The sequence below is a fragment of the Echinops telfairi genome, unplaced genomic scaffold (assembly GCF_000313985.2).
Source record: "Echinops telfairi isolate 266 unplaced genomic scaffold, ASM31398v2 ScPeMD7_23;HRSCAF=83, whole genome shotgun sequence".
Taxonomy (NCBI): domain Eukaryota; kingdom Metazoa; phylum Chordata; class Mammalia; order Afrosoricida; family Tenrecidae; genus Echinops; species Echinops telfairi.
The window spans coordinates 78,780,333-78,795,686 of record NW_022103920.1 but is presented as its reverse complement, the minus strand read 5'-3'; the positions used below and the strand labels follow the sequence as shown (position 1 = coordinate 78,795,686).

The window sequence follows — 15,354 nt, the reverse complement described above, 5'->3', positions numbered from 1 at the left end:
GCACCCTGACTGGCTCATCTCCTCCCTGAGACCCCTCTGCCGGGGATCTCCAGTGGCCTACAAATGGGCTTTGGGTCTCCACTCCGCACTCCCCGCCTCATTCATTATGGTAAGATTTTTTGTTCTGAGGGGAAAAAAATGATAACTAGTCAGGATTTTATATGCGAAGTGTGCATCAGACACATCCATGCAAAGCTCCCTTTATCATTTCATTCCATTTTGCTTCCCCACAAAATTTTTGAGGGGCCTCTTATTTTGAAGACCATCAACTGCCTGATAGGTCTTGATTTTTAAATGGGGATTTTCAGGAGGGATGTGTTACAGCAGGGGAGGAGGCAAGGGGGGCAGAGGAAATACACCTTCTTAAAGTTCTAACTTGAGACGATTTTTGCCAGAGTGCCATACAATCTTGACAATTCCCACACCAATTATTCCTACGTTTACTCTGAATCATTTTACACTCGAGCTAAAAGCAGACACTGCGCCCCACCCCCTGCCCCCCAGTTGTCACCGGGGTTGGTTCTGACTCATGGCAACTCCAGGTGTGTCAGAGAAGAACTGGGCTCTGTGGCTGGGCGTTTCCGCGATCACCAGACCTTGCTTCCGAGCCACCCCGGAGTAGGACCACACCTCCAACATTTCAGGTAGCAGCCGATTGCATGCGTCATCTCTACCACTCGGGCTCTTAGAGTCCGTTGTGTCTACTTTTAATTCATTCTGGAGCTGGGATAGCATAGATTAGATGCTTGTGGTTTATAAGGCAGCTGTTTTAGTAAAGGGAGATTTTGTCATGTGTAAAGTGAGAGCTGCATGTTAGCACCTGGCCTAATCTTCTGGGAGGGCTAAGATTTCCTTGTGGGAAAAGATTCTGTAGGCATCTTGAGGCACGAGGTTTAAGTCCTGGGAAGTGGGGTTCTACAAAATGGGACACACTATTTTATTTCCTGTATATATTTTTGACCACGAAAATCAATGGTTAGAGTTTTGTCACTGACACCCGCGCCCACCCCACCCCCCCACCCCCCGCTTTCTTTCTTTTTCCTTCTTATCTTCAAACTAGTCAAGCACTTGTACAATAGTGAACGGAGGGATCTCAGGGCATAGGCTCTGGGTAAACTGTGCATGAGCTGCTGACCTGCTGAGGGATCACAACAGAGAACCCGATGGTGCCCCCCACCCCCCAAAGCTGGTGTGAGGATTAGGGGTGGCAATCAGTGCTAATTCCAGGGTGTTGATTCTACTGTTGGAGGTGGGAGCAGTAGCCACCACGGTCCCAGTAAGACCACCACCACCACATAGGGCAGCAACAGTGATAAGCACTCAACACCGATTTCTAGGTTGCAGGCTGGCTTCCTTTTCGTTTTTTTTTGTTTGCTTTCTTCCTTTTAGGAATGCATTTTGCTGTTAGCTGCTTGAGGTTTTCATTTCAGGTCTTTAATTTTCAAAATCAAATACTGAACTAGCAAAAGACACAATCAAGCACAGCATAATGCAGCAGCCTTCCAGGTGAGCTACAAATCATTAATTAGGATAAAGGGACAATTGAAGATGGCGTTTGTGCGTGCGTGTGTGCGTGCCGGGGGGTGGGGGGGGAGAAGGGCTTGAGTGGAATCCAGCTACCCCATTGCCAGCCACCAAGGTGAGAGGTGGTAATGGCTGGTCCCGCTGAGGCCAAACACCCCAAACCAAACTCACTTCCACTGGGTCACTGCTGACTCACAGCGACCCTACAGGACACAGAATTGCCCCACGTGGGTTCGGAGACCGTAACTCTGTATGGGAGTAGAAAGCCTCCTCTTCCTCCCTGGCCAAGGCCAGCTCTATAGAAAGCCACAGAACTGCACCTGGGGAAGTGTGCCTGGGCTCCTGGAGGTGACAACATGCACGTGCTTCTTTTGAGGTAGAAGTTAATTTGTAGGGTGTTTGTTTTTTTTAAACATGTTGTGTTTGAAGGGAAAGTTTATGCAGCCACTTGATTTCCCTTTAACTCTGCATGCCCAGGTTTTTCGCGCGACACTGGACGGTAGAGCAGCATTCTCTCCATTGGCACTCTGGCTTTCCGCTTTCCATCTTTCTCAGTTCCCGGCCCCCTTTGTCTTCTCGTCTTTGCTTTTGGGAAACGGTTGTCCATTTGGTCTTCACTAGCTGATTATTCTAAGGGGCCCATTCCTCCCAAGGGTCAGTGTTTTATGGGCCCATCTATTAGTTGACTGAAAGGGCACCTTCAGGAGCCACTTCGGTGGCACATCCAAGGGTGTCTATGAGTGACAGCCTCCTGGGTTCCTCTAGTCTCTCTCATTTCAGGGCCTCTAGTCTCTCTCATTTCAGGGAGTGTTGTCTTTTTTTAAGAGCTAGAGGTTTGCTTTACATGTTTTTTTCTAATCTAACGAGACCTATTGTGTCCCTTAGCTGAGTGGTCCGTGTTAGCTAGCTGTCATTTAGTTCTTCTGGTCTCAGGCTCAAGGACGCTGCGCATGGGCAGTCATTAGCCGTATGGACCACTTTTCAGTGCCTTCTGGGGTCTCTGATTGGTTTCACTGTCCTTTGCTCCGGATGGGAAGTGACCAGTAGTTGTATCTGAAATGGCCATTTGTAAGCTTTCAAGACCCTAAATGCTTCTCACCTCATTATGATGTCAAACATGTTTGAAGAACTATGTTCTGCCAATTGATCCGCATGCTGCTCAATGACTAGGGTCGTTAGGCTTCAGCCCGGTCACTCCGTCCTGTGCGGTGTCTGGATGTTTCCCCAGCGGCGCTTCCTATGCATCTCTACATCTCTATACAAATAGATATACCCACATGTGTTCACATACCCTCCCGTATTGCTCTCCGACGTCGTCTACGTAGATATGTGGCACACATACTGATCTAACCCACAGGCTTTCAGTTGCTACTTCTGCTGCTGCAGATTCGCAATGGCCCAACAGTTCCTCTAATGGTCCTCTCTCCCTCAGTGACTTCATCTGCCTCAGCCATGCTGCACTGTCACAGAATCCACACAAGTCTAGCGCTCCCAAACAAGGCTGGGTGCCAATTTATTCTTAACCTTTTATAAAAGTGTCCTCATAAAGTAGTTGTCCTGTTGTGATGCACTTATTTCATTCAGCACAATGCCCTCCAGATCCATCTACGCTATGCCTCACACACCTGTCAGTCTTCTTTATTGTTGCATATCAGGAGGCTTCAGCAAGTTCATGGAGAAACAGAATTACAAAGTAATGCAATATTTCCACAGACTTGTTGAACAGCCCCGCCCCCTCCCACCTCCTATTTCATCACCTGTATGCACCACAATGGATCCAGTCCTTTGTGGATGTCTACTCAGGTTGTTTCCATCTTTTTGCTATTGTGACTAATACGACATATTATTATGTGTGTCCACTTGTGTCTATTTGTGTCACTGTTGCTATTTCTCTAGGACATAGAAGTATACCCATTAGTGAGAGTGCTGGGTCACATAGGAATTCTATTTCTAGCTTTTGAAGGAAGCGCATACTATTTCCCATAGTGCTCGACCATTGACAACCCTACCCGCAGTATACAGGAATTCCATTGTGTCCAACGCCTCACCAGCATTTGTTGCTGGTTTTTTGATCAGTGCTGTTTTTGCCGGGCTGAGATGGTACGTCACTCTGGCTTTGATTTGCATCTCTCTAATGGCTACGGGTCACAAATATATCTTCCTTCAGATGTTTGCCAACGGCCGGGATCTCCTTTTCCTTTCATCCTTGTCTCATTTAAAAAATATTGGGTTGCCGGTCTGCTTTGAGGTGTTGAAGTGTTCATTCTGTTTTAGGAATTAGACCCTGGTCTGGTGTGTCATTGCCAAATGATGCCTACGGCTCACAGAAGTGGACAGACCCTGGAAGGGAACTTTCTCCTGCTTTTCGCAATTCCGTTCTACATCTGGTGAGGATGCACAGAACAAGAAACGTGGGGTTGAGGCTGTGGTTTTGTGCACTCATAAGAAGAAAGGGGGGTGAAGGAAGGAGAGGGTTACTGACAACAACCTGGGCCCTTTTCCTCACCTATTGAACATAGGGATTTTGACAGAATTCAACTACATTTAATTGCATTTGTCTTGACCTTTAAAAATAAACTTGACACTCTTTATGAAAGAAATATCTTGCTCAATAAGGCATCTTCCTACTTTATATGACAAACTAAGAACTGTGCTGAAATCATAAAGCCAACAGAAGCTCTGTGAATGAAGTTATTACTGAGGAAATGTTGCTTTAGGACCCTGCGTGCTGGCCTGAGAACCTCTGGGTGGTGCAGGCTGTCAGCATGCTCGAGTGTGAACCAAAATGTCTAAGTTCACACAGCCGGCGTGTCTGAAGAAAGCAGTCTGCTTTCTGGAGTCTACTTTCCGGACAACCTATTCTCTGAAGAACAGCCCCTGTACACCCTACGCATCACAGTTCTACTCGGTCACACACAGGTTGACGCGGGCGGATGAGGATGGGCAGGCACCGGGCACCGCTGCACCCGTCTTTCTGGCGTAGCGCTGCAAAGGAAACCTGCACAGCACTGAAGCAGCGGCCCTTTGAGCATGGAGGGCAGGGAAACGACGCTCTTCTTCCAGTGGACCTTTCTCGTTATCAATCAGGAAAATGGCACTGAAACAAGCTATTGTGTGGCAGTGGCATGGGCCACCAAACCATGTACCCAGTTTGGGGTGAAAAGCTGGTAGCGTGGGACTGCACTGAGCGATTGCTTCTACCTGGTGTCATATTGAGAAGACAGCTCCGGTGTGACAAATCGACGGACAAGTGTTGGACTGCTAACAGCACGGTTGGAGGTTGAAAGCCACCGACCGCTCTACAGGAGGAAGAGGTGGCTGTCTGCTCCCCAAAGATGTACAGCCTCCAAAGCCCAATGGTAGGTCACCATGAACTCGACGGCAGTGGGTTTGGTTTGGCCAACATGCCTGAAAAGATGGGGCTCCCTCACCTTGCTCAGATCTTTATTCTAGTCCTTCCAGTGCAAACCTCACCTCCCCAGCTCATCTTTTTGCTTCCATTCAACCAGTTCTCCTCTCATTCCACCCTGCTTGGAGGATGGGTATTTCCTCTTTTGCCTTAAAGAGTCAAAGCATTGCTCATCTTTCCAAATGTTTTGGGGCTGTCCTGCTTTTTTGTCTCAAATGTTCCTTACAGGAAGCCAGGCACTTCTCAGCCAGATCATCCGGCTCTCTCTGCCCCGCACACCCCTGTGCCCAGAGGCCCCTCCTCTGCCCCTTCTTCACTGCTTGCTCCCATCTCTGGTTCCAGATGTCCCCAGAGAAGGGGTGGGTGTTGACACAGAGTCTTTCTTTACACGAACGCCCAGGGACACTGATGGGTCCAACTGTGTGGGTCACTCTGTCAGCTGTCATTGAGTTCCTAATCAGGTAACAGTAAAATGGCATAAACACTTACTTACATGCAGTCAGCCCACACCCCTGGCTGCCGAGTCTGTGCTGATGGAAAATTATATGTCAACTCACACAAAGCTGCTTGCCTTTAATGAAACCTTTCTCTATAGCCAAAGGGGAGGGGGGGGGTGTCACCTTGTACAAGTACCTTACACTCAGCCAATGAGGTCAATAATTAAGAAATGCCTAAATTAGGCTGATAACTTTCAGTCTTGAGGGTAGAAATGAAAACTTAGAAAGTGATCAAATTAGTGCTCATTCAAAAAACTCAACAGCCGATTCTGATCTCTACAGAAAAGGCACTACGCGTTTTTTTTGGAAGAACATGGACACGCTCCACTCTGAATGATAATTATTGCTCCTGAGCAACAAATTAGGAAGGTGGGAAAGTTAAATAGGCACCTTGCACTGAAATGAAATCATCTGGCTAATTTGTTTCGAGGCATAATTCAGCTCGGTGGCAACAGTAACGCGTGTCCAATTCCTCACCGGCACCCAGCAGCCTACAGGAGGCGTCCTGATACCATCAGATCCAGAGTGGCACCTGGCAGGAGCCGAGGCCCAAGGAGATGCAAGTCCGGACTCCTCCGGTAGGTGGCGACGGCCACCGGCAGATGAACGCAGCACTAACAGAGGGCACCTGCCTCCAGAGAGCCGCGGAAGCCTTCCATGGAAGCCGCAAAGACAAGGAGTGTTTGTGAAGCTCAGGTGCCCTGTCATCTTTCAACCTTAAACTCAGACTCGCCCCTCCCGAGGTCTCTCTAAGACCAAGAGCAGTTTAAAGAAAAGGTAAAGAAAGCCTGCCCCCAGCTCTGCGCTCTTTGAAAGAACTGTGTGTATGGGACCCATCTGAGAGCATCGATTTGTGAGGGCAGCTGGGAAACGGGGTGGGGGCGAAGGGGGGAGGGGGACCTTGAGTTTGAGAGTGGGGAGGGAACAAGGCAGAAAGGAGGCTGAGGATGGGGGCACACCCTGAAGAGCATCATGTCACGGGATTGCCCCTGTAGATGTTGGATTGGTTTACGGCCTCCGTATATTTTCGACAATAATTTTGTGAAAAGCAAAAAGGGGGCATTGGTGGTAAGGATTGTGCCAAACACTAGTTCTTGCTGCTATCCCTCGCGTTCTCCCATTTGAACACGTGTCATTAAGAAACAAAGTGCACTGGACTTGTCTGCATCACTGAACCGGCCTGCTGAAATAAACTGACACAGAGTTTTGACTCTTTCTCTCCCCATATCAAGTGACTCTTTTGAGCGTTTCCTACTTCACAGGAGACTAAAACCACGCTCTGAATTATTCCAGGAGCATAATGAACCTAGCAATATATTCAAGAAAGTTGCGTTAAAAACTGGGACAATTATTTGCCACGTTACTGATCTTTTAGATATGAAAATATGAAATGCCCCCTGGCTGACTTATCTAATGCTAGGGCTTGTGTTGCCAGGGGCTACTGAGTCCACTCTCAACTCACAGTGGCCCCATGGGACAGAGGAGGACTTTCTAGGCTGGGACCTTTCTGGAAGCAGGCCAGTGGGTTTTCCCTGTGGGGCCTCTGCGTTGGTTCAAACTGTCAACTTCTGGGAAGCAGGTAAGGGGTTAACTGTCACACCGCCACTCCGCAGGGCTTGTCTGGGCAACCCTTCGGGGGACAGGGATGGAGAGAGCAGAAATTCAGAGAGAAATTCATCTTCACCTCTCTAGTTATTTGTCCCTAGAGAGATATGCAAGTATATTACTTATTCTTATATCTGTGATATAAACAAAGGCCCTGCCGTCAATTCTGGCTTCATAGAGATCCTGCAAGACAGGTTAGAACGGACCTGGTAAGGTTTCTGAGACTAACTCTTTACAGGAGTAGGAATCTTGTCTTCATATACATATATGTGTATTTTTTATACATATATAAGAAATATATTTCCATAAATATAAGAAGTATGCTTCAGTGTTCCTAAACTAGTGAGGGGCAAAATAGAACACTTGTTAAAAAAAATAGAACCACCCATTAAGGGGTATTGCATGCTTCTCTAAGAAACCTTTGTGACTTTTAAAAAAAGTCTCAGACAGGTGCACTCCATGGTAGGGGTGAGGCCAGTATAGAGACAGAGAGGAGAAAGGGTGTTCTGAACATGGCAGAAACAGAGAACTAAGAGAGATCAATTCCTCATTCGAGCTGTAGAAATATTTCTCTGGGAGCATGGGGAGGGCAGGGGAGGGCACAGGAGGGTAGAGGAGGAGAGGGAAGAGGAGAGAGGAAGTCCATGCCTATCCTAACTAAAGTCTGTCTTATACGTGTATAAAGGGATTTCAAAGGTTCTTGGGAAAATGGAATGAAAAGGGAATGGTCCACAAACTTTTGGAAGCCGCAACCCCACCTCCCCAGACCCTGTGTACAGGTGGAGGTTCTTCCTTCAAAGTCCCAAACTATGTCAATAGCTATCTTTGGGCAACACTAAAGGGAAAGAGGTTTCCTTCTACAATTTGTATCGGCCCAGCCGAGTGCTTGCCAGAGTGCTTACTGCCATCCGGTGTCACAGAGTGGAGGCCGCCTCGAAGGGACCCCGACCCCTGGTGTTTCTGAAGCTGTGACTCGTTAAAGGAGCGCACGGTCTCTACTTCCTCGCTAGTGGGTTTGAAGGGCTGACACCTTGCTGTCATCAATCAAACCCTTCTTGGACAGCCCATCTGGGTTTATCTGTTACCGCCAATACCATCCCCCAAACCCACAAACTCAAATCACTGCCATCAAGTCAATTCCTACTCAGAGCGGACCTATGTCACTGGGGTTTTGTTGTTGTTGAAACAAAAAAAAACAAAACAAAAAAACCCAGACAGTAACGCTTGCTGCATACAAAAAATTAATACACAATCTGAGATTTCTCACCATCTGGCACTCAAAGACCTAATAATCACACAATGCCAAAAAACTTGTCTGAGAAAGGCTGAAGTGACCCTCATTGGAGTAAGGGAGGGGACAATAGGTTGTCCTTGTTTAAGATAAACGTTCATCTGGGAACAGGCATCCATCCTGGCATATCCCAAATTTGGTTTCCAGTTCTGAGAGCCACTGTCTAGTGTAGGCATCATCCAACCTTGCAGTTGAATGAAGAGGCCGCTCTCTGGGGAACCTTTGCCACCACGAGCTTTCCCGTCTAACTAACTAGAGGGGTGCTGGATAGAATGAAATCCTAGCTGCATCTTTACATTCTCTGTGCACTCGGAGCCACAATGCTTTTTTTTAATGTTTAATTGACTTAATTTGATCACTCAACCATTTTGACATGCAACCAGAGGTCTGGCTCTCATCCTGGTGAAAGGCAAGCATAATGTACCTAAGAGAGTGGATCCACTGGCTTGGCCACATGATTGCTGAATTTATGGGGGCTGTTTGTTCACCTGTCAGCACTGTCACGAGCATAATCACAATTGATCGCCTGGCACGGCTACGGATGGCTACGTTTTTGTCTCGTATTTACATCGTAGGCTTAAAGCTACAGTAAACCCCATTATGATGCAAGGAAGCAATGGGCTTGGTTTTCCAATGAGCCAGGACAGCCACGGAGAACACGCTCGTGTTTGGGCGTGTGTGCATGTGCCCGCGCACACACACCACATACAGCCTGGTCCGAAAAGGTCATCCATTAATGTTCCATAGATCGCAATCAAACAAGGACGGTTTTATGGTGCTTAACAAACTGAGATCACTTCCTGCAGAGAAGTGAAGTGTATTTGGGAACTTACATAGGGAAGGAGGACGTCCGGCAGGGGGAAGGAGAGAGGGTGGGGGGGGGGTGTGAACATATGAGTGAGAGGCGGGCACACCATACCTCAAGTCCCCTGGTTTCCTCCACGAACCTCCTGCTGACGGAGACCAGGGCCTCCGGGGGCCACGCATGAAACCAGTCGATGGCCGTGCTGTTCACGATGGCTGGGAACTTCCGCGCTCTAACTCGCAGCGTGTGGCCAACGGGGGAGAGACACAGAATCATCTGTGGAGACAGGGGCAGGGCAGAAACGGGGTGACGGGCGAGCAAAGAATCGCATTGCGACCTGAGACGATGCGGCAACCGTCCGGGACTGGGCGCCACCCCCGGCCCGACGGCGTGGACATCCACATTCCAGCGCTTGCTGGTCCGAGCAGAGCCTCTCCGAGTGGGCGCCGCAGCGAACCTGTGCGTCTCCGAGGTGGACGACCAGCGCCATTCATAGCGGGGCGCCGTCCTTCCTTTCCGTCACGCCTCATAGCATGACCCCAGGAACGGATTAAAATGCAGAATCAATCACCAGCAGACTTCCATGCCAATAATGACTTTCACTTCCTGTTGCCTTGCAATCTGTAACTCATCCGTCTCCATAAAACTGTACCGCAGACACGTCCAGGCTCAAGGTTGTACTAACGCGAATGTTTCCTTTCCCTCCATTTACAGTGAAATACGCCTTGAGTTCTCCTTCCAAATTTTTAAAGGGCTGAAAGACATTCAGCGTAGGCGTTCATGCAAAGTGACATTTGTGTACGTATCTCAGGAAGTCCAAAGACTGACCACGTTCCCTCAAGCTCGTCAGAATCCCCAGTGCCTCTGAGTCAGGAGTCCCCGAGTTCGATGGGAGAGTGTGCCATCGGAGCTTGGGCAGAGGGGCAGCCCCCTGGATTCTGCCCCTCATTCAATGGGCTTTCTGACCCTTTGTGGCATAGGTAAGCCCAGGTGTTTGAAGTGCTAGCCCAGAGAGGGGCCTGGATTATAGAACTCCTTCCTTCTTCCCCTTCCTCCCAAGTCTGCGTGGCTGGGGCATGCCAGCCAGGTCAACTAAGTCTGAGCGGAGGAGCCTCGGCTGACTGTTCTCTGCAAATGCATTCAGACTTGCGTCTATCAACCTAGCCAGACACCTTTCTCTGTCTGAATTTTTTAATGATCAGGTGATTCAGGAAATTGGTATTCGTGGGATATGTCTGAATTTTTAATTCTCCCAATTAAAAATCCGCAGCACAAAAATCTCTACCTCATATGAACCCATAGAGCGGTTCACCCTGGTGGTATAGTGGTTACATGCAAGGCTGCTAACTGCAAAGTCAGCAGTTCGAAATCTCCTCAGGAGAAAGATGGGGCTTTCAGCTTCCATGGAATTGGTCTCCAGAACGCACCAGGGCACTTCTGCCCTGTCCTGTGGGGTGGCTCGGAGTCGGAACTGACTCAAGGGCAACGAGTGTGGTTATTTTTGTGTATTTCACGCCACAGCATTTCGGTGTGTTTACACACCATAAGGAGTACCAAATCGAGATACATAATCCCTAAGATCCCAAATGTTTTCTATTGGATAAACAGACTGATTATTTATTCATTATATTCAAAATTCTAGTTGAAAAGTTGCTCTAGCATTGCATGTGCTAGCAAACCTCAGTTACAATGCATACTTTTCACTCGCATCTCAGTACTTGCCACCAGCCTTCCTTTCTCTCTATACTTGAAAAGTTCCACTCTCTTAGAAGCTCTCTCTCATTTCTGAAAACTTTAGAAACTGTATTCACATACAACTGTAGCAGAAAGAGCACAGTAGAGAGGGGAGAGAGGGAGAAAGGGAGAGTGAGAACGAATCCTTTATTTAGGAACCTGAATTTAAAAAAAATCATGTTTATAGTTGATGCATTTCACTTTCATAGTACTCGTCAACTTGTTATGGACAAACAACCAGGTTTTAAGAGGAGCTCTGGTGCCCTGATGCAGAAGTACTTACATGTTGGGCTACTAACTGCAAGGTTAGCAGTTTGAAACCACCAGTCATTCTGAGGGACAGAGACTAGACTTTCTACTCTTGTAAAGAGGGACAGAGTGAAAGCCCACAGAGGCAGTTCTACCCTGGCCTGAGTCAGAAGGGATTCAATGACAGTGAGTTTGAGTGAGCTTTCTGGTGGCCCGGTGGTTAACGTGGGCAGCTGCTAGTCCAAAGGTCGGTGGTTCAGACCCAGGAGTTTTTCGATAGGGGAAAGATGTAGCAGTCTGCTTACAGCCTTGGAAGCTCTTTGGAGGGAGAGTGCTACTTCATTCTATAGGATTTCCATGAGTTCAAATCAATTCAATTACAACAGGTTGGGTTTGTTGTGTTTTAAGAATAAGTTAGAAAGCAGTGTAATTGAACTAGGTTTGTTTGAAAACTAAAAGCAAAAAAGCCTTCTGCTGCCTAGTAGATTCCAACCCATATTGATGCTTAACGACAAAGTGGAATGGTCTCCTGTACTTTCCTAGGCTGTGAGTGTGCACAGGAGCTATACTGATGCTATACAACAAAGTCTCCTATGCTTTCCAAGGCTGTGAGTGTGCACAGGAGCTATACTGATGCTATACAACAAAGTCTCCTATGCTTTCCAAGGCTGTGAGTGTGCACAGGAGCTATACTGATGCTATACAACAAAGTCTCCTACGCTTTACAAGGCTGTGAGTGTGCACAGGAGCAAACAGCCACGTCTTCCTTGGGTGGTGGAGCTGCGAGGTTCGTATCCCTTACTCTTTCATTTGCAGCCAAACACCTTAGCTGCTGTAAATTGTTCAGTCTCAGGGAAATGCTTTTGTTGAGTTAATTCAATGATATGCCTTCGTTATTTACTGGAAAAGTTATATAGACGTATACAGAGATTTTTCCTTTCCCAAAGTTTATAGTTGAAGACTATTTTTTACCCTAATCTATATATTAGCCTATAAATGAATATTTTCACAACATCATCTACAATTCCAGAGAGGGGGGAGGGGGAGTGCTGCTCGTTTTCAAAGCATAATCTGAGAACTTGTCAAAAATGCAAATTGCCAGACCTACTCTTAACCGAAGGAAACAGACACTCAATCTCTACATACACCCAGAGTGTATGGAAAATCTAGAAACATTAAAATAAATTAGATAATGCTACATAATCTAAATCCCAACATTGAAACTCAAGCCTGGGACGAATGATGGAACTGCACCCCGGGGGTGCAGTGACGAAGTGCTGGACAATTCCACCCCGCCCCCACCCCACCCCTATCTCCCTACTCCCCCACTCTACCCCACCCCACCCTAGCTGTTCGCAGGAGAGAGAGGTGGCAGTCAGCCTTGGTAACCCTATGGGGCTCTTCTGCTCTCCCAGAGCGTCCCTAAACTGGACCGGCTTGAGGACAGCAGACACTAAGGAGTGCGGCAGGACTTCCTGAGGAGGCCTGGTTGGGCGGCTAATGGCAAGATCAGCTGCTGGAAACCACCAGCCAATTGACAGGAGAAAGGCCAGCCCTTCCACTCTCTAAAGACTGCCACTGGGAAACCCGCAGGGGCAGTTCTACAGGGTCCCTGTGAGTTGAATTCAGTGAGTTTGGTCTGGGGGTTGGTAAGATGGGAAAGGGCTGCTATCCCAGTAGCCTCGAGGATCCAATTCAGTGCTCAGTAATTTCTAGTTATGCTAGACATCTGCACGCCATTTCTCTTGCCACTCCGCTCTCTGAGGCAATGGTGGCCTCATCTCCGGCGAGATGTGCTTCCTGGAGCCCACAGGAATCTCTGAAAAACTGTCAGCTGGTGTGCACTGTTCTAAATAATCTCCACCGCTTTACAGATCACGTGGGGTAAGCTTCAGCTGTCATCACAAGGCGAGTGATGGTGGGAAAGGAATCACCCTGAGTACCTTTCGACCATCTTTTCCCTTCATTCCACGAGAGAGTGTCAGAGTGCAATACAAGAAATAAAAAGACAAATGTACGACGGTTAGAAAAGGGTGGGGGGGGTGCATTGACAATGCTAGTGGTTTGAGACCACAGAGGCTCCCAGAGGAACCCTGGTCTTCCACTTCCGGAAAGTCAGCTCGAGAGCTGTGGCGCACAGCTCCGCGGACACACGCGGGCCACCGTGCATGGGACCAGGTTGGGCAGCACCTGGCCAGGGTATGGCAGAGTTCGGCTTGAGGTTTGACTTCCTTGAAGCACATGGGGGATTTGGGAGAAGATGTTCCCTCAAATTCCTATGGCTGTAGTTCTGGGTATCTTTTTCAGGATTGGAGGTCACTAAGTAGACCCGTGACCCCCTAATCAGAGTTCCCTAAGAACTGCCAAGGACCCGACTGGCTGGGTGGTGTCCAGCAGTAGGAATGGCAGGAACAGTCAGCTAAGAAATGAAGCTCTCACCGCCCCAGGCAGCTACGCTCCTTTCTCAGGCACGGTCTCACCAGTCGGAAGCCAACCCTGAGGTACTGGCAGAGCTCCAACAGTTGGATGTCCGGAACTGGCTCCTGGAATCCTCGCCGTGGATGTTCTAAGCTAGCGGCCTCTCTTTTGGGAGGGGCGGGGGTCTAATAGGTGTTATGACTCATCTGCAAGAATCCACTTCTCCCCGTGCTTGGTAATGTGTTTCCATTTCCTGCAGCGCTGCTCCCAGCACACACTAGCAGGACTCAGTGCATTTCCTCTTGCAATGGAAAGTTCAATTGCTACATCGCCGCTCTATTATTTTCCTGTTGATACAGTTTATTTTCAGGTAGACATAACTCTATCGCATATTTACTTCCCAAGCTTTTAGCCAAAACGGATGTTTGTATTTCTCCTCAAACGTCTCAGTGTTTGTCAAGGATAAAAGAAATGAATTTGTATTGCAAGCACTCTCATGGGTAGAGCGCCTTGGCGGAGAAGACGTCCTCACTGTGTGAACAGTTTAGTCCCCTCGAATTTCCCACCGTATCTCAGATCCTTTTGATGTCCGTTCTTCTTACAAAACCCAACAGCATTCAACCTCTATGAGGGAGCTTCAGAAAGTTCATGGACAAATAGAATTAAGATACAATGGATTTTCTCTACAAATTTTTTAAGTCCCCTCAAACACATCCAATGTACTTTGTACTTCATTCCCTTTTAGACAACACACCTGGAAACATTGCTCTGGCCTCTGACGGATGGATATTGGTGAACACAGAATTTTTAAAATGTGACATTTTATATCAGGGAGTTTTAATTCTTCCCGTTCCACAATGAAACTCTCCTGGTCATAAAGATCACTGTGTGCGGATCCCAGCACACAGCTCAGGGAGAGCAAACCCTGGCCCTGAGGGGCGAGGGTGAAAGGAGCGCCCCCCCTTGGGACCTCATCGCTGCCACCCTGCTCCCGGCAGAGCCTCACCCCCGCACGCTGCCAACGAGGTGCATCTGTAACCTCAAAACCACAGGCAACAACATTTCTGTTTTTGACAAAACTTCAGATCGGCATTTCTTCTGGGACAGAGTGGTCACGCTACACTTATGTACGGATGGTAGCACAGGGCCAGGCCCGAGGCTCTGAATGTCAGCAAAGTGTGACAAAGACAGCTCTGCTGTTCAAAACACAAAGTGTATTTAATTTAAAGGGATGTCCTCTGTATTGGTGTTAACTGTTTTTTCCTTTTATAAAACAAAAGAGATGGCATTTACTCACCCATTGGGGTTCTTCCTGGTAACATTTTCCTCAGTCAACATTCTATTGCCCTGTCTTCTGTTATTTTACGTACCCCACACCTCTCATATCTATATCTATGGAGTTGTACTTTCATATTTGCTTGTGAGCTTATTGGACTGAAGTACCGTATGTCTTCCCAGCAACAAGGCAGGCTCCAGGTGGGCAGTTTCAGTGCCCTGTTACACCCCCAGCACCCAGTGCATCGTAGGCACTTGGCAAATAGCCATTGCGCAAACTCACTGCCATCGAGTTGATGCTGGCTCTGGGGAGCCCAGAAGACAGGGCAGAACTGCCCGTGTGAGTGTCTGAGATGGTGACTCTATGGGAATGGAAAGCCCCATATTTCTCCTCCGGAGCGGCTGGTGGTTCTGAGTGTTGACCTTGTGACCACCCCACGCCCAGGGCTCGTGTCATTGCACACGTGAGTAAACAGAGGAGTACGGAGATGGCAGCTCAGAAAGAAACCATTCTCCTGGGCAAAATTAAATATTGGTTTGGGTGTCC

The 15,354-nt window shown here is 48.1% G+C and overlaps 1 protein-coding gene across 1 annotated transcript in view; it reads right to left on the bottom strand.

Moving 5' to 3' along the window:
• Positions 1 to 15,354, bottom strand: part of DNAH11 (dynein axonemal heavy chain 11) — a 330,595-nt gene that overhangs the window by 113,321 nt on the left and 201,920 nt on the right. Inside the window, 1 exon segment of the mRNA XM_045288657.1 lies at positions 9,246 to 9,407. Within this exon segment, the coding sequence (XP_045144592.1) occupies positions 9,246 to 9,407 (162 nt within the window).